At 43.4% G+C, this 25269-nt stretch overlaps 2 protein-coding genes across 8 annotated transcripts in view; one reads left to right on the top strand and one right to left on the bottom strand.

Moving 5' to 3' along the window:
• TMEM62 (transmembrane protein 62) overlaps window positions 1-15427 on the bottom strand; it is a 29821-nt gene extending 14394 nt beyond the window's left edge. The window contains exons 1-8 of one of the 3 annotated variants that reach the window (XM_075427575.1): window positions 15031-15427; window positions 9631-9742; window positions 8355-8492; window positions 7230-7275; window positions 3649-3790; window positions 1469-1593; window positions 1199-1321; window positions 378-533 (exon numbers count right to left, since the gene is read on the bottom strand). In XM_075427575.1, the coding sequence (XP_075283690.1) occupies window positions 378-533; window positions 1199-1321; window positions 1469-1593; window positions 3649-3790; window positions 7230-7275; window positions 8355-8394 (632 nt within the window). In that variant the 5' untranslated portion in view covers window positions 8395-8492; window positions 9631-9742; window positions 15031-15427. Of the gene's footprint in view, window positions 1-377; window positions 534-1198; window positions 1322-1468; window positions 1594-3648; window positions 3791-7229; window positions 7276-8354; window positions 8493-9630; window positions 9766-14256; window positions 14662-14756; window positions 14860-15030 lie in introns of those variants that run through there. The other 2 variants (XM_075427572.1, XM_075427574.1) reach the window with 2 other exon arrangements.
• Window positions 15428-17992: 2565 nt separating this feature from the next.
• The window catches only part of UBR1 (ubiquitin protein ligase E3 component n-recognin 1), a 74150-nt gene continuing 66873 nt past the window's right edge, over window positions 17993-25269 (top strand). For 3 of the 5 annotated variants that reach the window (XM_075427567.1, XM_075427568.1, XM_075427566.1), the window contains exon 1: window positions 17995-18120. In XM_075427567.1, coding sequence (XP_075283682.1) covers window positions 18040-18120 — 81 coding nt within the window. In that variant the 5' untranslated portion in view covers window positions 17995-18039. Of the gene's footprint in view, window positions 18121-25269 lie in introns of all 5 variants that reach the window. The other 2 variants (XM_075427571.1, XM_075427569.1) reach the window with 2 other exon arrangements.

The raw sequence follows: 25269 nt of genomic DNA, 5'->3' as shown, positions 1-25269 counted from the left end.
AAAATACATAAACAAAATCCTGAAATCAGTGGAGGCAATATGAACACATGATATTAATAACAGAGATTATGTGTTAATCTAACTCTACCAGCTTTGGTTCCATAAAAAAGTTTGATTTACTTTCGGGGAAATAACTGCATAAATAAAACAAACATGAATTACTACTGCATAATCTCCTTTTATCACAGATATGATACAAAGTGAGCTCTTAGGAACAATCTTCGAGACAAAAGTGAATTCTGAGAACAGTGGACACATGCATTTAAATAAAAGGTTTTGTGTATCTACATATAAATATACATGCACATTATAACCAAGGAAGACCCCAACTATTAAAATATAGTTAAATATTGTGAAATGAAGAGATTACAGGGTACCTGATATGAGTGGAATAAAGAATTTTGACTAGTGGTTCATGAGCAGAACTGCTGTAAAGGAAGGATTTGGGATTGGTGATGAGAACTACAGGCCATTCTTCAAAGTTAAGATCTGCAAAGCTGAGGAGGTCATGATCAAATGCAAGGAGCCGGTACCTAACGAAAGGAAAAAAAATTTTGTTGATACAAACTACTGCACACACAGCTGATTCCCATGCTTCCCAAGTTCCTAAACAGAACTTGTCTGATTTATTTTCCATTTATTCTCTTCTGTAGTTGATCCTATATTAACCATCTCTGCTATATGAACTGTACAGCTGGTTACCTCTGACCGGGTTCATTTTATTAAAAATCACTAGCGTACCACTCAAAATTCCAGATGTCAAGTTCTATTGAATTTTGCACGTGAATCAGATAGATAGACATAGTGTTAAAGAATTCAAATATAATGTATATTACTACAGTGTCTGGGTAGGTACTCTAGTTATGGACAAAGACCCCAGTGTGCTCTCTTCCCGTATGCATACAAGCACCTTTCCTACGATTGCTAGAGAATAAAAGCTAATGTACTACTATACATTCTGTGTAGCACCAGACACTTTTTGATACACTGCTAAGGTAACATTTCTCTGGTAGACTATTTCTCTCTCTAAAATTCTAACAGCGGGTACAGAGCATGGGTATTTTAAAGTAGTGATGCCGAATTTTGTTTACTTTGAATGCTAAACACATACTAAATGGACATTAAGATGTCCTCTTTTTAATTTCTAAATATCAAGAATATAACCATGTAATAATTTGTTCTCATAGGGTTTACTTACCTTCTGTTATCCATCCAGTCTCCCAGTTCGAGTTCCAGAGTGCCACCACGGTGTTGACTGTGCAAGGCTGGCATCATCCCACCCATTGTATGGAGATGTCCACATAAATAGGCTGTGGCAGAACTAGTAAAAGAACATAAGAACTGTGAATATTTGAGTGGGAAGGAAATAGCACTGCATAAAAACTGAAAAGTGACAGGCAAGTATGTGAAGAGAGGCAAGAAATGTACTTCAGACTGAAAATGTACAGGAAAAAAAGAAAGATCTTACCTCATTAATGTTCGTATTCCTGGGGCTGGGGAGACGATTGTTGAGGTGGGAAAATGGCCAAACCAGATAGTATGGTTGCTGTGCAGACTTTCTGTTGCCATCAAAGATAGCTCTTTCATTTGATTCTGAAACAGGCAGGTGTTTAAAAGACAACCAACCAACCAACCAAGCCTGTTTAACATTCAGGCTATTTGGAAAGAATAGCAAAAGGAAAGCAGAAAGAAACTAATGAAGAATGCATTTAATCCTTTTTTAATTTTTTTTTTTTTTTAACTGAGAATACTCTCAATTACTTCAGGGACCTGTGCACGAACAAACTGTACTACTAGACATATCCCTAAAATCCAATGATGGAAAAAGAAAAGTGAAAACAAGACACTCAACACCTTCCTTGCAGCTGAACACAGGAAAAGTGCAATATAAAAAAAGATTTTGGTAAATGATATTTCTGTCCCTTCCGCTGCTTATTTATATAGTCAAAGTTGATTTTACAAAGTTGATTTTACAAACATCTCTACCTTACAATTATCATCCCTACCATCTCTTGAGTTGCTAGATGACCTTCTACAGGCATGACAGACCACAGAAACTGTGCACCATATGTTTCAGTTGTTTAACTGGATGAACTATGATGCTGAATCTTGAAAACATTACTCAGCCATTGCTGCTAAAGTTAAGCAAAAGTAACACTTTACACAGCAGGTAAAATTTTTCTCCTTTACTTGTTTGACTTCCAATATTAAATCAACTCCTTACTGTCCAGAGAGACTCCCTCGCAACACCAGTAAGATCTCAAAGTCTAACAGAGGAGGCAGGAAAACTAAAACAAGAAAAGAGCACAAATGCACTCTTGCACAATTTTGCAGATCTTCTTTTAGGGTAACCCAGAGAACAACCAACATATTCTTTTCCCTCCTACCTGAAAAGAAACGCTGAAGGGCATGAATAAAGGAAACAGAAATAAAGGCATATGAAAAAAGTATGGATTCAGTATACCATTCTGGGTTAACGTAGTCAGCTTATTAAGTGAAATTGCATTTCCTTCGCCTTTATGAATTTGGGCTTTAAGAATATTTTTACCTGAGCTATGCAATCAAATCACTGACAAAAATCTAATTTATTTTTCAAATTCCTGACAGAGGTTTAATTCTTAAAAGTTACAGGTATCTACCTTTACTTTCAGTTTTGTGCAAAAATGTTCAAATGATGCTCTTTGGACTTCTGCTGCTGGGTAATTAGCAAGCAAATGCTTGACTTACTGTAGCCTAGGACAGGAGCTCTAGACTCAGCTGTGTTGCATACCTCCTTCAGAGTTTGCCTGCAAATCTACTGCACCTACTGTAAACAATGAGAACAGCATTTGGCACTCCTGCATCACCTTTTATCTAAGTATCACCAAGCGCTTCACAAATTTAATTAAATGTAAAGCCTCCTTTAGACAAGATTAGAGGGAGAACATTTTACTCTTCACTGAGGCTGTTATCACAGACAAAATCTGACATCTGTTTACCAGAATGCAGTAACTCTCTGCCAATGCTTCAGCAGAGTACCTCAAGAACAACAGCACATCAACAAACTACAGAGAAAAACCAAAGGGAAGCAAAATGTTATCTAAGATGATACCTGATTAAAACATTGGGATTAATGTTATTCTTTCAAAACAATACTATGTAATTTTTATGGTCTCACAGACCTCACCTTCATAAATGACACATTTCTTTATAGCATTATCTTTCACATTATTCCATTGATAAGTGCAACTTCTCATCTGTAATATTAATAAAAAAAGAGCATCTAACAAAGCAAAAAGGAGTCAAAATAGAAAGTTTGGGGTTTCGTGGGGTTTTTTTAAACTTTACAGCATATAAGGAAATTATCACTCAAGTCTAGCTAAATGCTAAGAAACTACTGACGGTGTCCTTAAAATGTCTAATTCGACATTTTTGTACTGGATTCTTTCTTAAGAGAGAAAACACAGATACTCTATATGCTAAATGACACATTAATTTTTCTAAATAGGTCCCACATACCGAATAACTTAAAAACATAAAGAGTCTTTGAGATGAACACAAATCTTTCGGAAAATTCTTCGTTACACAAACAAACAAACCAAACCCCCAAACAAACTACTATAGAAGTCAAACAGCCAGCAAAATGGAATGCCAAGACTTACAAAATACCTTGTTCAAAATCCCAAAGAAATTATAGGGTCTCTTTGGGCCTGGGCTGAGTGTGGCATCCACACAGATGAATGAATAGTTTCCAAAAGAGGTGGTGTGGATGTAATGGAAAGACCCATCTTTACGCCAGGCAGAGTATTTCCTGCCAAAATAAAATGGAAATATTGCTGTTAGGAAAGCTTGCAGCAATGATAAAAATGACCTGCATAGTATAAATGCAGGATTTCTTGCATTTGATCTAGCTCCATCTTGTTACCACAGTAAAGTCTCTTCTTAAAAATCAATGGCATTGAAAAGTCCGTCCTTCAGAGAGGATCCATTGTACGCATCATGTGTTAAGACAAGCAGCAGGTTAGCACACAAACATTAAAAAAAAAATGTTAGCATTAATACGCTTTCCCTGGGCAACATGGGACATTTTATGGGTAAAGGATAGGTCAGCAGCATAAAAGATGCAAAACAAATAGGCAAGATGACAGGGCAGCAGGATCTTGCACCACTCGTAAAGGAGACCTACAAAGGAAAAAAATTGTTGTCTTGTGTTTATTGTTGGTATCTGAAAGAATTTTTCAAAAATAATTTTTCCTTGCTTACCTAGAAACACAAGGGACATCAAGTCTTGTTTCCACTACTTTGTTAGAGATCTCTTATGTTACTCTGATGAAGAATGATCAGCTGTTGGCTAATGGAATGATTTTGAACCAAAGAAATATTGAACTTTTTCAGTTATTTTCTAAAAGATCCAAAACAGAGACATCACACTACACCAAATGCAAAGAAGGCAGCATTTCCTCTTGCATATTACTCTTTCTTGTTTCTTGACACAGCAAATCTTACCAGTTCTGCTGTCACCTGTGGAATGTCATCAGAATTCTTCACTCAAAGAGAAAAAGGAGAGAGCAAAAAGGGTTGCTGCTCTTTTGCACGTTACCAGATGTTAATTGAGCTCTTGAATCTTAATCTTAAAATAGTGTAAGAGGGAACTATAAATAGGGAAGGACTTAAAACACGTCAACTAATTCCACCCTTTTCCCCCCCTCCATGTTTTTATGCTAACACTGGCTACAATAAATACATGTAATAATGAATACATAAGTTGCTTTCTCTCCTTCCATTGACAACAGATATTTCAGTTTTTCTAACTTCTAAAATTGAAGTACTTTTGATACTTCACACCAGATGGTAATTGCACATATCCTTAACTGTCAAAGACAGATAACATTCCAACTAATGGCCCCTACTAAATTGCTCAAATAAGAATTAAAATCTGTAACTAAAATTATTGTGAGTAAATATGAGATCAACTAAAACTTAACTGGTTTTAATTGGGGGGGATTTTTTGTTTTCTTTTGGGTTGTTTTTTTTTGTGTGTGTGGTTGTTTTGGTTCTGTTTTTGTTTTTTTTTTAAACTCCCTGCATGATATGTGGAAACTAAAACATTCCTGAGCAGAATAAAAGCAAATATATTAAAAACAAGTTTCAGATATCCATACTTCCAATTCCATAAAGACCCTTTCCCAATGTTTTTGTTTTGAAGTTAATGTTACCTTTATGAACATCATGAACTTCAATAAGAAAACTGGAAGCTTAGTATCATAATCCTAAGATTTCTGCCTTTAGTTCCACTTAGAGTATGTTGAATCATGCTCCGCTCACGCTGTGGACATAAAATAGGAACCCATGTTTTCGTGTAAAAATATTACTGTATTTCAATACAACTGCTGCCTTCCTTAATACATAATGAACACCAGAATGTGGTGTTGACTAACTGTTTTCCCTAGCATATATTTTTATATCTGTAAGCTACAGTGGATTATTTGTTCAGGAATCACACAAAGGCAAGTAGACAGTGCCTCACTGTCACTCAGGCTAAAAAAAAAAAAAAAAAAAGGAACGTTTTCCTTTTGCCTGTTTAACTTTGCAGGGGTGGGGGAGAAGAAACGGCTTCCAGAAGACTCCTTTTCACTCCACCATCTACTTTCTCTCTTTCTAGAGTGTGGCACATCTACTAAAAATTTTCTTAATCTTTATATTTTCGGAATGCATCAGATTAATGAAATTGTCCCTGTAAAATAGTTCTGCCTTTAGTGATGCTTAATAGCTTTTGAGGACTCTTAGTGCCTTTCTTCAATCTTAGTAAGTATGATAAATCTCACTGGCATTTCTTTATTTTGCTATGATCACAGACTACAATGAAGCAAAGACCATTATGAGAACACATTTGTTTAGCAAGAGACTGTTAATTATAAGTAAAGACTTTTTCACCTGAGTCGGAATTTCACTCAGAAATTCTTAGGTTGGCTAAATTGCTTTGAAATTTCACCCTGATCCTTTCCAATCCCTCTTGCTATCAGTACATCTCCAGTGTAAACTAGAGGCAGGTTATCCATACATCTTCCCAAACAGTAAGCTTGTCCTGGCCAAACCACAATTCAGAGATGATCCAGCAAATTCACTGGTGCTGCATCTTCCCATGTGTGTCACTAGGACTTCTGACAGCAGCCTTAAACTAGAGAGGATGACTGATGCTAGACTGTCATGTAGCCGCAACTGTGGCAAAAGATGGAGGGATGTGCACTGCACAAGCGCATCCAAAAGCCTTGTTAGCACCATACATTCATCACTTCATGGTACATCCACACATGAATTCCATGTTCTCCTGCAAATGCAGCTGCTGTAGATTCTTATCCCACAGAATTTATGGGAAAATGTACCTACTTCTTCTGGACTACAGGGACCTGAAGCAAACTGAACTATCAGATGTTTATTCTATGTTCCTATTGCAAAGTGGATGGCTTAAGAGCCTGAATTAAAGTAGAATTTAGATTTCCAAGTCCTCTTCCAGTTCCAAAGAGTCAAAACTGAAAGCACCACCAAAATCATGAGGCAAGATTTCGTGTTCAGATGTGAAGGGCAGGAGAAACTGAGAAGTTAAACAGGAGTTACAACTGATGCCACCTTTACAATGTACAAGCAAAGAGCCAGCTGAAGAGGGGAGTTTCCTCATCTATCTTCACATTTAAATTTCAAGCGTGTTCCTCAAGAATTTTTGTCCACCCATCATCATCCTGTGCTGTCTTGCTTCCCTACTTCCACTTTTCTAAAATGACTCAGATGTGAAGAAATGGCTCAGACAAATTTAGACCCATATGACAGGAAAAGCCCTTCTGGGCATGCAGAAAGAACATTTAAAAAGCAAAGTTTTCTCTTGCTTTTTATTTTTTCATCTATTTTAAGGAGGAAAAGCATTCTCTGCGAATACTGGTTTTACAGAAATACATCACACACCTCTTCTGAGGAAACTGAACACATAATGCACAGAACATTTTCTAGACACAGGCAGATTTACAACATATTCAATTGCCAAACACAGAGAGATAAGAAGTCTGTGCAAAGAATTCTCTATTTTCTCAGTCTGTTCTGCTCTACTAACTGGCAATGGAAAAGACAGAGGGAATAGTAAATATGATCCTGGACTATAGGAAGTTCAGTGAAAAAGCACACATGATAACTGAAAACGGAATATTGTTTAGTGAGTTTGACCTTGAATATAATGGCATCTGTATGGTAAATAAATGTACCTGTAATAATTCCGAACGCTATCCAGGTGTGGAATGTTGAAGGAATCTGTAATGGAGAGAAAAAAGAAATGAAGAAACTTTCAGATCAATTTCATCATTGACCTCTGTATTTTATTTCCCCATGTTGGGATTAAGCAGTCTCACCAGGCACTGAAGAGCTATTCTTTTAAAAAGCATAATTGACAAACAGACTGTCTAACTGTTCAGAGAAGATATTACATACTCGATGCAGTTGACCTGAAAGTGGGAACAGTTTTCTCATTTAAGTTTCAATTTAAAGATAAAGTTGTTGTGAGAATGTAAATTGTCATTTAGTGGCTAAAAGCTAACCGTGTGTCTCTGCTTTGGCCATAAAGCTTTTTAGAAGCTTTTTGGATTGGGTGCATTCTTTATAAATAAGACCCAACTCATCCAAGGAAAATAAAGTAGCAATAGCATCAGAGAATAGCATGTGTAAAATGTACAGCAGCTTGGGGAGTTTGTATTGCAGATGGGATCCACATCTCCATTAAGGCTGGTAACAGAAGCCTGATAGGGAAATGGGAGTAAAATGTCACATACGGGCTGTATATGACAAAGCATGCACTTTTTTTCCTCAGTGCTCTTATATACTCTATAAGGTTGTTAGCTTGTGTTTGAATGCTTAGAATGTAATGACAACTATGACGTGTACAAACTTACATGAGTTCTTTCTATTCAAAAGAAACCAAATTTCCTTTAATTGCTGAACGTGTGATACTTTTAAACTTAAACCTGTGTGGAGGAGGTCTATGAGAAGTAAATTGAAACCATTTCTTCAGCAGGGTAAGGTTACAGTTTGCCCTTCCATCATAAAATGTGGTATATAAACTAATGACCTGGAAACTAACATCTGAAGCTATATTCTACCACTTGCCAGGCAAAAGCAGTAAATGAAGACTCTTACTTCCCCGATACTAAATGTCCAGGAAGTGCCTGTAAAAAAGTGTGCCTTCAGTAGAGCAGACGTGGATGGCAAGCCCTTCTACTGACTCATAACCACCACTAACACGCTAGTAAGCACTAACACTGTACCTCTACATTCTAACTTGCCTTAATCAGCTCTGTAATCACAGGAAAGAAAGAGATGTTTAATTTCCTTCTTACCATGATTCCCTTTGATGTCTATCCACTTGGTTTTTTCCATGACCCTTGATCTCTTCAGGATTGACTGGTAAGTTTTCCATTCTGCTTCTACTTGCTCAGATCCCAGTTTATCTCTTGTCTTAGCATCTGTCAGGTCACCTGAAAGTGTACAAAGGTGAGATACAGCTAGAGGCCTACACAGCTCACACAAATATTGTAAGCAGGTAAGCATGTAGTCCAAGCCTCCTAGCACGAGTAGCTGCACGCCTCCCGTGTGCAATCTGGACGTTCCTGTCATCTGGTCCAAGAGGTTGGTATAAGGGTAAATGCCTTCTAATGCACATGCGGCAGCCTGTTCAAACATCTATCAAACACGTCACTGCAGCACTTTTAGTAATGCCACGGCAAAGCAAAGAACTTTGTTATGTGTTCATGATACCTGAAGATTCTAGTCACAGAAGTTTTGTTTAATGTCACACCTTCTGTATCTGCTTAAGCTTCAATTCAAGTTTGAACCATTCCCATTTCTGTTCATATAGTAATGCCTCCCTGCATTGCTAGTTAAAAGACGAATGCTAACTATTTCTGAACTCTTAACTTAAAAAGCAAGCAGCAGATAAGTAACTTTCCATAGGAACAAAAGTCCAGGTCTAGCATTAAGATTCTAAAGCCTTGCACATAGTAATGGCTCAAAGTCTTTATGATTTTCTTGCCAAAACTTAATTCATTGCAATAGCAATAGCAATAGCAAGCTCTCAAATGAAATGGCAAGTCTTATTTCACCTGTCTTGGTATGGTATGTTCAAATGGAAACCAGCAATGAAATCTTACATTAGTTCATAGATGAATGTCATACAAATGAGCAGGGATTGTTCTGAAAGAGGAACTTGCTCTTAATGACTAATCAGAAACATAGCTCACTTCTGTCATTTCAAATACGAAGAATGATGTAGAATCACTTCCAGGAAGACAGAAAGGAGGGTAGCTGCTAGCAAGGACTAAGGTGCAGCAACAAATACTCAGGAAACAATAGCTATATTGCATAATTCTGTCTTTGTTACATATAATACACACTAAACTCACTGTCAGGCTCAAGACATCGAACAAAAACTAATTCTCTTGAGCTGAGAATTTATTCTCTTCTGCTTCTAGCAGTCTATCTTCAGCTGCATTTTATTTCCATTGCTTAAGATACCTTAAGGCTTTAAAGTTCTCTCTTGAGATCCTAGAATTTTGCTTATTTGCTTTTTCTCTGACAGCACATTCAACGGGAAATTCACACTTCTGAATCACTTACCTGTTGCTAGAACAAGTGCTGGCTGAATTACATCAATTGTTTCAGAACAGAATTTTTCTAAGTCAGGAGCTCGTTTGGGATCCCGAAATCTACTGATATGAATGTCTGATACCTGCAAAAGAGAAAAATGAAACACTGTCCCAAGCAGAGGGTTATTGCTGCCCAGGTTGTTCTGCAAAGCCAAGTACATAAGAATACAACATAACAGCAGTCATAGCGATTCATATCAGCGTAAGGGATACAGGGAGAAACAGAAGTGGATGACTAGGGGAGAACAAAAGCAGAGCAAGCATGTAATATTGCATCTCTAACCACTAAAATCACATTTACATCAAGAAAAATTCCTTAAATCTAAGGGCAGACAATAACATGGGGAAATAATTAGCTATCTACAGTAAGTTTTGATGGCTCTAAGTGGCCTGTTGACTTTCAAATTGTGAGCTTCTGGTGCAACACAGTGATCTTGCTGCAAGAGAGAATACAAAGTAGTTCTGCAAAGCAAGAATAGGTTAAAGTTACCTAAGACTTGAAGCATACTGATAACTAATTTCGTACCCGGCGTGACGTTTCCAGTAGGTGGGTGGAAGGATTTCTAACATTCTACCCATGCATTTTAATGGAGCTAACGAGTGTGCGTACAACCCATTCCATATGCCTTCATGAAGGCAAAGAGATCATTTAAGCAATCTGGACACCCACAAATCCATGGGCCCCGATGGAATGCACCCACGAGTGCTGAGGGAGCTGGCGGATGTCATTGCTGAGCCACTCTCCATCATCTTTGAGAGGTCCTGGAGGACAGGAGAGGTGCCCGAGGACTGCAGAAAAGCCAGTGTCACTCCAATCTTCAAAAAGGGCAAGAAGCAGGACCCAGGGAACTACAGGCTGGTCAGCCTCACCTCCATCCCTGGAAAGATGATGGAGCAGCTCATTCTGGAGGTCATCATTAAGCAAGTGGAGGAAAAGGTGGTTATCATCAGGAGTAGTCAACATGCATTCACCAAGGGGAAATCATGCCTGACCAATCTGATAGCTTTCTACGATGGCATGACTGGCTGGGTAGACGAAGGGAGAGCAGTGGATGTTGTCTACCTAGACTTCAGCAAGGCTTTCGACACAGTCTCCCATAACATCCTCCTAGGGAAGCTCAGGAAGTGTGGGCTGGATGAGTGGTCGGTGAAGTGGACTGAGAACTGGCTGAATGGCAGAACTCAGAGGGTTGTCATCAGCGGCACTGAGTCTAGTTGGAGGCCGGTAACTAGTGGTGTCCCCCAGGGGTCAGAACTTGGCCCAGTCTTGTTCAGCTTATTCATCAATGACCTGGATGAAGACTTAGAGTGTACCCTCAGCAAGTTTGCTGATGACACCAAACCGGGAGGTGTGGTGGATACACCAGAAGGCTGTGCTGCCATTCAGCGAGACCTGGACAGGCTGGAGAGTTGGGCAGAGAGGAACCTGATGACGTTCAACAAGGGCAAATGCAGGGTCCTGCACCTGGGGAGGAACAACCCCATGCACCAGTACAGGCTTGGGGTGGACCTGCAGGAGAGCAGCTGTGCGGAGAGGGACCTGGGTGTCCTGGTGGACGACAGGTTGACCATGAGCCAGCAGTGTGCCCTGGCTGCCAAGAAAGCTAATGGCATCCTGGGGTGCATCAAGAGGAGTGTGGCCAGTAGGTCGAGGGAGGTTCTCCTCCCCATCTACTCTGCCCTAGTGAGGCCCCATCTGGAGTACTCTGACCAGTTCTGGGCTCCCCAGTTCAAGAAAGATGAGGAGCTACTGGAGAGAGTCCAGCGGAGGGCTACAAGGATGATGAGGGGACTGGAGCATCTCTCCTGCGAGGAAAGACTGAGGGAGCTCGGCTTTTTTAGCCTGGAAAAGGCTGAGAGAGGACCTTATAAACGCTTATAAATATCTCAGGGGTGGGTGTCAGGAGTTATGAGGCCAGACTCTTTTCATTAGTGCCCAGCGACACGACAAGGGGCAATGGGCACAAACTGAAGCATAGGAAGTTCCAGCTGAACATGAGGAAGAACTTCTTCCCTCTGAGGGTGACGGAGCACTGGAACAGGCTGCCCAGAGGGGCTGATTCTCCTTCTCTGGAGATACTCAAAACCCGCCTGGACACAGTCGTGTGCAGCCTGCTCTAGGTGACTCTGCTTTGGCAGGAGGGTTGGACCAGATGACCCACAGAGGTCTCTTCCAACCCCTACCATTCTGTGATTCTGTGATTGCCCAAGAAATTATGAAACCACTTGTACACAACTATAAAAGATGCTGTTCATCTCTGAAATACACAGTCAAAGCCCTCATATCAGAAAAGTCATATGGGGCAGGATGGGGAGAATAAGAAAAGTAAGATTGTTATTATTCTTTTTTAATATTGTGGTTTTTCAGGTTTGTCCAAAATAAATCTTGGGCAAATGCTTTCAATTCCACTCTCCATTACACTTCAGTCAATCAATTAATAGATTATCCTCCTCAGTTTAGACAAATGGTATTTGACGCTCAAAAAACAGCGAGCACATGCTCACAGCCATGTGATGGTATCACTAACTGAGAAAGAAAAACATTAACTTTTACATTCAATTTAATAAATCTGCCTCTTGTAAAGCTATTTCCTTTGTGAAAAATCCATATAGAATACCTTGGAGACAAAACGCCTTAGCTTCTACTTATTCAGTCATTTGAATATGTAGAAAACGTTTCCTGAATACAGTTTTTTAACTCTGCTTAGGAAAATTCCCTATTTGCTTATATGGAACTTTTGCCCAGATCAGAATTGGATGCTAAAAAAGGTAAACACTTTAAGACACAACCTTAACTTCATTTTTATTGATACATTCAAGATGGTGTGAATCAAAGAGCACAGTAAAACTACATCAGTACATCAAACCTAATTTAATTACTGACAAGGATACACCATCTTACTTTGCTTCTCCTCAGCATATGGATTTGCAATTCATTTAACTCAGCAATCAAAGAGAGAAAACAGAAACTTCTGTTGCTGCTGTCTCCACCTTCTTGAGCAAAAAGTCTTACAAGAAACCTTACTCCTGTTCTACTCGTAACTCCAGAGAATGTAAATTTCCAGCCTTTTAGCAGACAGTGGTTGGGAAGCCTGATTTTCTACAAATATCTTCTCATCTTTTCCCCCCTACTATGATTGGAGTTTAAGATTTACAAAAGGCTTTTCTTGTAACTTCTAAGAGTAACAGTGTCCCGGGACTTCTGAGAGGTGGGACTGTTTCTGTCATCACTAATAGTCATGAAATATGAAGATCTTAGGAGTGCAGCTTCTCCCCCTTTTTTTTTTAATTAACTTCAAAAGATGTCCCAATAAAAGGGACGTCAGTGGGCAACTAGGAAAGCTTGCAATGCTCTTATTTAGTTTCCCAAAATGCAAGTAAAACCTCACTCGCTGCATTTCTCTTTCCCGTCCCTCTGACTGATGTGGAAACTCGGCCTCTCTTCGTCGCATCATAGGCAGTAACTTCCATCAAAATGGGCTGGAAGAGACTTAGGGGTGAGGAGAAATCACCATCCACATTCCTTATCTAGAGAAGATGTGGCTCAGGAAAGGCAGGTATTAACAAGGGAGAACTACAAGGCCTGCAGCAATAGTAGAATGCATCCAGATGACAGAAACTGGAAAAAAAATCAGCTGTAAGCTTGTCAAATATTGAACTAGAGTGCCTCTTAGGCACTGGGTAAGAAGGGACGTTCTGCTGTAAGGCAGGTGAAAGAGCCATTAATACAAGCTTATAGTACAAAGATTGCAATTTGGTTCAGTTTAAGAAGAGATGGTCCTGTGGATGGGAGGAAAAACAAGGTCGGAACTGCTGGGGGCAGAACCGATCATCTTGAGCTCTATGCAGTGACCCAAGCTAGACCTATGTAGTCACCAGGGAGCCTGAAGCCTGTTTCCCACAACAGCAGCGGGCAAAATGCTGGATTTAGTCCTTGATTAATTTCCAAGTCAGGTCAATGATGGAGCAGCTGTTAAAGGGCACGTCTGAAAGAGAACATAACCCTCGAAAGTAAAGCCAAGGCTCAAATTAGCTGTGCCGTGACCTACCCTTGGGAGAACTCCACTTGAAGTAACACAACGAGAGAGAGTATGGCAAGAGAAGTATGGACCTGCGCATGCTGCTTATCAGCATAGCTCCGCGGCTGCTATACACTGCTGTAGCCGAGTGTCTTCAAGACAGCAGCTCAAGACAGGGGTTTTATCTACATTAATTCAAGCATATCTCTCATCTTGAAACCTGTTCTGAAGTAAAGATAAGCCTTGAGGCACTTAAGGAAAAATCACTGAAAAAAACAACTTTGAAAATACAAAGCAAATGGAGAGAATGAAAGGACTAATAATACGCCGGCTCATGCAGTAAGAGCACTGCCTGCAGCTCATACATTTAGGCAAAGCGTCCTCGGGTTTGAGAATAAAAGCAGCACAGTAACAGCAGCCTGTTTGTTGGCAGGAATCGCGCAGCGACCCCTGAGACATCGCCGCCATCAATCACCTGCAAATCTATAAACCGCCTGCGGTTCGTTATACCCCAAGCAATGCTCCGGGGACAAGAGCGGGGCCAGAGGCCGCAGAAGCACCCAGGCGTGACCACTTACTTCCAAGACTATGCCAGGCTGATGCGGGCCTTACGTCCAACCTGGAGACAACGCTGTGTACGTGGAACCTAACACACGTCACCTCACAGTGGCCCGGTACTGCCTGTTCCTAGAAATCAGCGCAACCACTTCTTCAGCCACACAACTTCTCCGAGTGTTGGAAGGGCAGAGGGCCAGGCAGAGCCTGCCTTTCCCGCTGGGGTATCGGGCGGCACCGTACGGGGTACCGACGCCATGTACAGCATAACGTAACAGCTAGGGGAGGTTTAACCGCCCCCTGTGCCACGCACACCCTCTCCTCCGGGCAGCCGAGCAAACCGGCCGAGCGCCCGTAACCGGGGCTGCACCGCGAGCCGCCGGGGCGGCGGAGGGCGGCGTTCGCCGGCAGCGGGCAGCCCCTCGCCCCCGCCCTCCCCTGCCGCCCCGACCGCAGCGCGGCGCCAACCGCCGCCTCTCGCGGCGGACCGTTGCTCGGCCCCGCCCCCCCCGGCCCCGCTCACCTGCACTACCCACAGCAGGTTGGCGGCTTCCGCCCCGGGGGCGGGCGGAGGGGCCCCGCGGCGGCGCCCACTCGGGCCCGGCGGCGGCGGCGCCCCCGACGGCGCGTACCAGTCCAGCAGCAGCGCCACGGCGGCCGCCGCCAGCAGCCCCAGCCCCAGCGCCAGCCTCAGCATCCCCCGCCGCGCCGCCGCCTGCCGCTCGCCCCGGGGCGGCCCCTCCTGCCCGCCGCCGGGCAGCGCCGCTAGCTGCCGCCACTTCCGCGTCGCGGCCCACCTCCGCGGCTTGTCGGGCCGCCCCTGCCGCTCCTCTGTGGTTGGCGCGGAGGACCGATGCCAGCGGCGGGGTGGGGGGGAGGCGGTGGGCGCTCCCCTTCTTTTGGCGGTTCGATGTGGGGAGGCTGCGGGGTCCGCCTGAAGCCCCCCCGGCCGCCCTCGGCCTGGCTGGGCCGCTGCAGGCCGCCGCCGTGCCCGGGGCTCCGGGCGTGCCCGCTGTCCCCGAGCTGCGGGGGTGCCTGCAAACCCCGGGCAGGGCCGAAACGCCCTGCGGAGCTGCGGCCCGCGCCAGCCGTTCCTCCCTGTCGGGACGCGGGGCAAGGACGGACCCTCGTGAGGCCTCGGGCCGCTCCCGCCGCCAGGGACGAAACCGGACCTGCGAGGCGAGGGCTCGGCGTCCCACCCCGCCGCCGTCCACGGACAGCAGGGAAACAGTCACCGGCTGTTTTTCCTTTTCCCGTCAGCATTTGTAATTCTACCTGCTCATAAATCTAGGCAATTAACTATTTTTGCTCCCGACGTACTTAAAAATTATAGTCTTCTGAACTTTTTTTTTTCATAGACAACATTTTAACCTGAACTGTAGCAACTGTACAGTTTTACAATCGGTAAGTTATCCTTTGCTATTGACTCTGCTTTCCTAAACTGCAGCCCATGTTTCCTCTTGAGTTTTTGTTTTCTTACCATCTTAAGCGTGAGTTTAGCTGAAAAAACTCCTGTCACTTTACATCGCTGTTTTGATACTTGGTGTAGTATTCTCAAACAACTTTTCAGATAGTTACAAGTTTCTCATTAAATATGCTTAATTTTCATTATCTTTTCTTACATAATTTGTCATAGGACAAACATTTAATTTTTAGCATTGGTCAAGAAAAACACTTTTCAGATCAGTAACACTTTATTAATGTATTACGCCATTTTTCAGATGTTCTTGATAATTTAGCTGCTCTTTTGTGGGACTTAATGTATGCTTGCTTTGGTTTTTTTCTGCTGCCTTCCATCTTGCTTGCCCGCTTCCTGCTGCCTCCCCAAAGAACACCCCAAACAACTGCTTTTAAATCAACAGTCATCGGTAATCCCGGTAATTTTGGGGAGTAATCTTGAAAACTTGGGTCTGCTCAATCTCCTCCTGGAGCTCTGCCATTTTGTTTTAGCTCCAGCAGGACTGCCAAGCTTCAGCATTTTGTCTCTATTTGTCTCTATTAAAATGTGTCTGAATTCCTGTTTCGTTTCTGTTACTTCAGTATCCACGGAGACCTTGGTGTTTTGTGCCATTTCTGCCTGGGCAGTGGTGGCAACATTTTTTTTTCAGAGGTTCATGACCACTTATTTTGCTGTCTCCCAGCATACGTGGATTCCAAATCTTTCATTTTTGTATTATTTTGTTGAAGAAGTCTACACTCTGGTTCAGCGAAAGCAGCTGGTTTACATTAGCATAACTTCTTCTGAAAGTCCCACGGTAAAATGAAACCGTACTGATAGCTCAGCTAAAAGACGGCCACCCAAGACGCTTGTCTCACAGCAGAGGGGACCACAGGCAGCCCACCTGCTGCTTGACGCCTTTGTTGCTGTCTTGGAACCATGGCCGTGCTTCTCTTGCTGGGTTGCATCTGAAGCTGGATTACACAATTGCTGCTGCTGACGCTAAAACATGAGGAGGGCTCCAGTAATTGCAGTCTACACTTGGCTGTTGGGCAAACAACAATGCTGGTTAGTGGTCAGCCGTGCTATCGAGAAGGGGTGAGTACAGATCTGCAACAGGTAGACAGAAACAGATGAAGCTTTGAATTGATTGTTAAGTGGCTCAGATGGCAAAATTCGCTTTGTCTTTTTTTACGTCCCTTGGCTAAATGCATCTCAGTGACAATTTCTGCATGGTAATTTTAAGTGACAGATTTCAATGAGGTAAATAAGTCTGCAGTGACTTCTTAAAATGAAGATGAGTGGTAGCTACTACAGAAGAGCTAGAGTCACATGTGCTGAAGACACAGGAGAAGAACTTTGAGAGTACCTGTGGCCAGGTACAGTGAGAAAAATCTACTGAATATACCTGAAAAGGTCACCTGCAAACTTTATGCCATCCATACTGACAGCTGAGGAACACGGAAAAGTTGCTTGGGGGCTTGAAGCCATAAGACAGCAATGGAAGGAGGCAGTCTTCCGCAGAAAAGAGGTATTAGGCGTTCGTTAGGTTAGTAGCTGTGCCTGCCAGGTCCAAAGCTATGTCTGGCTGCCCATTTCTCCAGCCCTAGAAAGGTACAAACGCAACCGGACTGGTTGGCAACGATCTGAAGAACTTCCAGCAGCACTTAGTCCGGGTCTGTCATGCATCAGCCAGGTTCCCAAATGCCCAAATCATCTGCCAGAGTAGCAAACGCAGGGTACCCAGAAGGGTTATAAAATGCTGTAGCGAGGAGGTGCGGGGGAAGAATTTTGACCTTGGAGACAGGCAGGTGCCAAAAGCTACTGCTGCCTCCCATGCTTGTACAAAGTTTGTAACATTTTGCCTTCGCTTAGCCCAAATGGGAGACATACGCCGTGCCTGCTGGAGCAGTACCAATCTTTAACGGCGTGAATGAAAGTTACTGCGGCGATTATCTTGCTGTTAACGCAGGGCTCCAAGGGAACACCCACCCTGTGCGGTCTAAGTGCTCCCAGAGGAGCTTCACCCACGTAACTCCGCGGGCAGGACCAGCCCCAGCGTCGCCTGCCGACCGCTCCGGCACACCCCGCGGAAGCGCTTGGCTTCGGCACCCGTGGGGAGGCAGGAGGCGCTGCCGGACGGGCCCAAGCCCGGCCTCCCGCCCGGGCCCAGGCCGCAGCGGCGGCTGCCCCGCCGACCTCCCCCCCGCCGCCCCTCAGCCCGGCAGCACTGGATGCCGCAGCACATGCGCGGTGCGGCCCGGGCCGCAGCGGCGGGCGGGCTGTGGGCGCGGCGCGGCGGCCGGGTGACGGCGGCGGCTCCTTCCGGGCTGTGACGGCGTCGCCGGGCGCGTCCCTTGGTCTCAAAATGGCGGACGGAGCTGACGGAGGGCCCGGCGCGGGAGCGGCCGGAGGCTGGGTCCCCGTGCGGCCCCAGGAAGGAGTCATGGTGAGGTGCAGCCCGGCGCGGTTCCCCCCGCCCCCGCTCTGGGGCAGCCTGTGCCCTGCCCGCGCCGCGACCCCGCCGCTCGGTCGAGGTTTGCCGGCCGAGGGGGCTGCGGCGGGGCCGCAGGGGCGGGACGCGCCGTCGTGCGCCCGCTGTTGCCGGCCGGTGGCGGTGGCGGCGGCGGCACCTGCCGAGGCGGGGCTGGGGCCTGGGGCGCTGGAGGAGAGCGGGCGGCCCCGGTCCCGGCGGGCTGCGGCCCCCCCCGCCCCGCTGAGCTGGCCCTGCCCTGGGCCCGCCGAGCCGCTGTCTGGCGGCCCGGAGGGAAGCGGGTTGTGGCCCGCTCCCCGCAGCGTCTCCCGTCGCCCTGTCTTCGTTTGACCTCTGCGTGGTGAAACGGGGTGGAACTTTCAGAAAGCTCCAAAGCCTGCCCTGTGTCCTGAAAGCGTTGTAGGGCTTACCTGCATCCTCTGTCCTTTTTCTGACTTTACCTCAATTAAAGGTGACTTCTCTGTGGAACAAAAAGGGCTGAGTAACCACTTATTGTTCTGCAGGGTGTGAGTGAAGCCACAAATAGTGAAGGTTAGAAGGGATGTAGATGGAACAGCTGTTTCTTTGCTAAACAGAGTTATCCTCTCTTTTTTTTTTTTCTGTAAATTACTTTAATCACCAGTGGGTTTAATATTCCCTTACTGAACACAGCTTGGTGCTGAATCTGTTTAGTGGTAGTAGGTAGGGGCCTTCTGTGCTTCCCTTCCCTACCTTGTGAAGTGATTGATTACTGCGTTGCGAACACTTTTGCTAGAACAGGTTAAAACTCAAAGGCTGTCAGTGTAAGAGAGGGAGTCTGAATGTGCATCAGAAACCTCACATTTTATGTTACGTTTTCCTGTAACAACTTGAATAGGTAGTATGGTTTTGAAACTTTTGACTGTGGATGTTTAAAAGTTGGGCACTGGCAAACCTGTAGCGTAGCTACTTGTTACATGTTGCTACACATGATTAATAAAATAGATACAAAAAGATGTCTACTCATGGAACTTCTCTTGCAGGTGGCAGTGCTAAGCCAAGAACCATTGTTTGTTGTACCTTTCCTCTCGAAATTGTAAGGCTATGTGCAAATCACAAGGATTCAGCCTGTGACTACAGAGCCATTTCTAAAGTGAAGTGTATTTCTGTGGCCATAACAGGCCTATAGGTGGATTTTTTTCTATAGTATGAACAACTTGATCTTAAACTAGTAAAAATGTAATTTGGTTGCATTATAGCATCAAAAACTGCAACCTGGGTCAGGCAACTTCTTAAGCTTGAGAGCCACACATAGAGTCAGAGAGGTACTGAGGGTGATAACTGCAATTGGCAGCAAAGCAACGCAATCAGCCTGTCATTACTTGGGAACATAAGAGGCTGAGTTAGCCCAGGTGATGGGTAAAACTCATAACAGTGGTGTTGTGAAAAACACAGGAAAGATGTTGAGGAGATTCTCAGCTGATCAAAGTCGATGCTGGTCCTCTAAGTTGTCTTAATTTTTATGTGGTTTCAGCCAATCGAGAGAATCTGGAAGCAGCCCACCCAACTTACTGCTGTACGAAAGATGGTACTAGTTAGGTGGAACTAACATGTCCTCACTGACTTATGTTTTCACCGTGCACAGCTGGTCTGAAGGTCCTTTCACTGTGATACTAGAATTGGGAAGTTGAGGGAGTGTGGGGCAGAAACACATGGCTAAGAGGAGTGAGCTTCAGCCCTACTAAACTTGTCAAATCTGTCTCAGCGTCAGCCCAGACAGACTGATTCTTGCTTCCCTTTTTCGTCTGTGGCGTTGGGTGCCGTTGGTTGCAGTGCAGCACCACATCTGGCTGCGTGGCTAATAAACCTTCCCACAGTGCTGGGTGTGCAATGCAGGATTACCTGAATGATTCTGCAGGAGCCAGCCGGATTCTGGAATGGATGGTGATGACTTGGGTAATAAACTCGTCTGCACCCAGCCCAGCTCCGTCATTTCGTCTGTGCACTTAACTCTAACTTGTCAGGTGGGATGACTGTAGTTGGGAATACCTGAGTTGGCATTTCACTGTGTTAGCTGAAGTCAGGTCCCATCTCTGCCCTCTGTTTCTCTGTAGTGGCTGCATTGCTTCCTGAGCTGAGCAGCCCTGAAAGAGAGGGCTGAATTTGGGCTGCGCTGGCACTGGCCTAGCAGTAAAGCCTGTCCACCAAACTGAAGTTTGCTTTCTTTGCTTTCCCAACTGCATCTGCAGTTTGCTTGGTTGGCTGATGGGCTGGACTTGGCGTGTCTAGTAGTTGGCTAGCAGGCATTGCCGGTGGCCTAATAAAAGCCTGCTTTGCAGGCTGAATCCAGCCCTTTGGTTGTTTGTCCATCTGTGATCTGAACAAATTCCAGTTTTGCTCGTGCTTGGTTTGGTGGCTGCTGTCTGGAATATACAAGCAGGGTTTAGATACTACTAAAAGATTTCAAAGATTTTCGTTTATACAAAAATCTTTGAATTTTGACATGTGTACCTTCTCAGTAACACTTGTGAAGAAAAGGGATTTTTTTCCGAAGTCCCATCTTTTGTCAGCAGTCAACACTCCTATACAGAAGTAGAAATCTAAGTGGGGTGGTGGTGTACAAGAAGAGCAAAGCTTTATTATTAGGAGATTTCCTTTAAAGGCAGGAAAATAACTTGAGTTTTAATCTCAGAAAGCAAAACAGGATACAGACAGTCGTGTGTTCTAAAGTATTTCAGATCTTGTTTTGTATCATTTAATGCTATTATATAGTTGAGAAAATGCGTGTGAGGAGCCTTACTTCTGTAGCTGTGTTGTAATCAAGTAGTAATATGGAGGGGATATTCATATTCATATGGAAGTTGTTTCTTAAGATTAATGACATCTCAGTCAGACGTCTTATTTTGGAGTTGCAGTGACTTCTTCCAGTTTTAAATCTAACCTCTGCTAAACTGAATTAACCTGCTTAGACCAGGTGATGAGTCCATGTAATTTTACATGTTTATATTGAGCTAAATCAGTTTAAAATTTTATCTTTAGGTGAACCAGCATATCCTTTTGTGTAAATAAGCCCTAAATTGCATATAGTCAAAGCCACTGTTTTAAGAACAGTGCAGTGTATTAGCAGAACAGTGTATACTGTACACTTGTATCAGTGTGCAAGAAGTGGAATCCATGAAGTTGCAACGGGTAACTGGAGCATCACCAGGGTCCTGCTTGCACGCTTATATATTTAGCACTCTATTGAAGTGCTTCCATTTTGTCATTCATGATAATTGGGAAATTCTGTGGGTGCAAGACAAACTTGAATACATAGGCTTTAACACAAAAGCCTAGTATAAGGGTTTTTTTTTTAAACATAACTATACCAAATTAATGAATTATTACTTCATAAATATCTACTGTAGCTGCAATTTTTGAAGTCCAGTCTGGTGCTAAGAAATTTGATAGAGATTCTGTTCCCGCAAGGGTAGGAGACCACAGCATGGATGTTAAGGAAAGAATCAAAGCCTTTCCTTTGTTTCTCTAGAAAGAAAATAAAAAGGATCTGTCAAATAAATAGTCAGAACTTAAAGAAAAAGTTTTATTTTAGTCTCACAGAATACTACAGAGAACTCCGCAAAAGTGATGATTTTGCTGTTTTTCTGGGGAGATTGACTTTTATTTCAAAATATGTATTTTGTGTATTGTTATACTTCAATGCCCGATACTGAATTCCTGTTTCCTGTAATGCCGATGTGTTAATTGTACATTACTCTCTACCTGACACAGGTTTGACCAAAAAATTTGGAACATGAAAGGTGTTTAAATTGCATGCCTCAAAGACTTGGGAATTCTAGGATTTCTGGTTACTTTGTTTTGCCTGCTGAGCCTACTTAGTAGTACCCTGATAATTTGGTAGCATGTTTAGGCTAGAGTGTCCAGTTGTTAGGCAGGATGATACCTGCAGCACGGCAGAGAGAACTACAGGCCATGATTTCACTTGAAACGTCTCCTTGGGCACCTGTTTTCATTCAGGTGCTTAGCCCTGTGAACCAAAGCTGTGCTCTTGTGATTTTGGAGATCAGCGTGATTTAAAAGTGACTCCTGGCCTGCAGTTTCAGAGATTGAACAGCCTGGGTCTGTGCATTGTTTACCCTGAAGATGACATTAGTTTTAGCTGTCCAGCAGCCAAAACAGTAGCTAATGGTGCTAGTGGTTACTTTTGCTTCTCTGGTTTTGCTCCAGTTCAGCTATACTGGGAGCTGTTGGAGACTACTGGAATCAAGGTAGGTTCTACTGTAGACGAAGCCTTAGTAGTCTGCGCAGTTAGGAGTCTCCTTCCCAGTGGGCAAACACCTGCATTATTAAAGCATCTTCTAACACTAACTGGCACCCTGCTTTGGCTTAGGGGCCCAAGTTTAAATAAACGCAGAGATCAAACAGTTCTTTTATGTCTTCACGTCAGAGTTGGTGTTTTGTTAGGACAATGTTAGATAGTCTTCAATGTTACCCATGTTGTGCCAATAGAAAATAACTTTTGAAACCAAATTTGCTGCTTTCAGTGTAATTACTGATATCCAGAGCTGACCAAGGTTTGGTACATGGCTGGTTACCAGCTATGCTGTATAAAGGAGCCGTGTGACTGATGTGTCAGAAAACAGATATTTTGTAATTGACTTCTAAATGATCATTTTTTAAGCTTAGATTCTCTACTAAAACATTAGCTATACTTTGTTGGAGAATGTGAAACACATCATGAACAGTCACATAGTGCCTGTGTGACAAAAAGCTAGAGTTAAGCTTCTATTTTAACACCCTGACCTGTGTCTCTCCTGAGATAGCAGAATTTATGCTCCTAAAAAAATTCAGTTTGATTTAAGGCAGGGAAGAACAAATATGCTAATTAAATTCTAGTGCTTATTTTTGATGCCTGTTCTTTGGGGACTACATATCTTTGAGGTTGAACTAGGTTTCCTTGATTCCTTGTTGTTTTTAGTAAAAATAATGCCTAGGTGTTCTGTATTGCAGCTGGATCTTATTTTCAGTGCATTAGAAAATTGATAATTTTAAACCAAAATAAACAGAAGGAAAAATCGAACAAAAAATTTAAAAGCAGAACCTTATCTGAAAATACTAGTTCAAGAATCTTTCTAAATTTACTTTCTAAAGAAATTTTAAGTGTTCTTATTCTATTATTTGCAGTATTCACAAATTAATGCGTTTGAGTGACAAAATTGGATACGGATATGTTGGATATATCAATGACATATTTTGCTCTTCTAATAGCAGTATTTGTAGGCAAATAAAATTCTCCATCCTCTGACCTTTTCTGAAGTAATGCTTTTTTAAAGGGTTTGGAAAAAAACAACAAACTGTCCTTTTAGATGTAGGAGAAAACTCTGTGTTTGGCTGGAATCAACTTTTGGGAAGATGTCTGTGTGCTTACACATGGGGAGAAGTATTAGTAGTCTGATCCCACAGAGGACGTCATGTTCCTGTGCAAGATGAGAGATTTTTCTCCTAACAGTTCTTTTTCAAGTAATATTGTGAGGTGCTGCTTCTGTAGTCGTATTCTTCTGAAGAGCCATGAAAGATTACAGATTACTACTTTTGTTATACAGAACAAATCAAAAGTCTTGGACAAAATGGATGCTGTCTCTGCTCTTTTGACAAAACCACTTACACTTGAGAAAGGTGGCTTTGCAACTCCTCCTGGTGCCCTTCGTCTCCATTTTTGGCACAGTTTGAGGGTTATGGTTGTTTTAAGAAGGGAGAACGTGACAGGAGTGCCTGGTTAAAGGAAGAAGAGAGATGGGGCTGGACAAGGTTAGAGATGTAAAGTATAAAAGAAGAGATAGGAGTCGATGTGTTTCTTTGACACGCTGTTCGTTAGTGTTGGTTCCCGAGTGTCCCCTTTGCCTGCTGTTTTCCGTGCCTGGGACTGCCCACTGACACTGTGTGGGTGGGTGTGAAACAGTGGTGTGAGCTGTGTGGATCCCTGTGAAACAGTGGTGCTGAGCTGCTGCTGGGATTGCTCCAGGAGCTCTCTCTGGTCTGTGTTTGTGGCGGTTTTATTTCTGGGCCATGCTTGTGTCTGTATGGTCCATATGATGGCGTGGCTGTTTCTTTGGGGAAGTTCTAATAAAAATGAGAAAATGACCAAAAAACCTATCAAAAGAACTTTATTAAGGTTGCTAATCCAGATACTTAAAAGCGGAGAAGTTTCAGAATTAAAATTTGAGGTGAAGTTTTAATTTACTGCAAATGTATGCAGAAGTGATTTTTTTCTAAATCCAGGCGTTTTGAGTTTGCAGCCCAAAATATTTTCCAGTAGAATAATGTCAATGGGAGTGGAGTGTGTTCAGGCCTGCTTCCTCTGGGCTTTCCTCCGTTAGTTGCAGTCTGCAGGTCCCAGTCAGTAGGGTATGACTGCTGGGGGCTGTGGAGAGCCAACTGATAGGAGTATTTTAGTTACCTGATTATGTTTTTATCTTAATTGTGCTGTCTCGTGACCTCTGCCTCTTTCAGTACACTGTTTCAAATTCATTTTTGAGTGGAATCAAATTTGAAAAATTACTTTTCTGTAGAGCTTACTTGTAGCAGAAATTGGAGGATTAATAGGAAATGAGAAATAAAGACTATTTCTTCTGGTGAAGACGTTTGAATCACAGAATGGCTGAGGCTATAAGGGACCTCTGGAGGTCATCCTGTCCAAACTCCCTGCTCAGGCAGAATCACCTAGAACAGGTTACCCAGGACTGTGTCCCGTTGGCTGTTGATTATGTCCAAGGATGGTGGCTCCACAGCCTCTCAGGGCAGCCTGTGCCAGTGCTGGGCAGAAAGCTGCAGTGCAAGCCCCATCTTTGCCTGCAGCTGTCTTGCACAGCTCTTAGGCTTTTCTAGACTCCCGGCTCATCCTGTGTGTAGGATGGTTAGAACTTAGTTGATGGTGATACAGCATTTTATTTCCTCTTCACTAGTCAATATACCGTCAATAAAGAAAAACTAACAGTTTATTCATTCATGTGGGTTTCATACCTGTAGCAACTGAGCACTTGAGAGGTATGATGTGCTCAGGTAAAGGAGTGAGTGAGCAGAGGAAAGGTGGGACTACTCAAAGTGTTAATCAACGTATTGAAACCTGGATTTCAATATGTGTGTACA

This window comes from Opisthocomus hoazin, chromosome 7, assembly GCF_030867145.1.
Source record: "Opisthocomus hoazin isolate bOpiHoa1 chromosome 7, bOpiHoa1.hap1, whole genome shotgun sequence".
Lineage (NCBI taxonomy): Eukaryota > Metazoa > Chordata > Aves > Opisthocomiformes > Opisthocomidae > Opisthocomus > Opisthocomus hoazin.
This window is presented reverse-complemented; position numbering and strand designations above follow the sequence as displayed.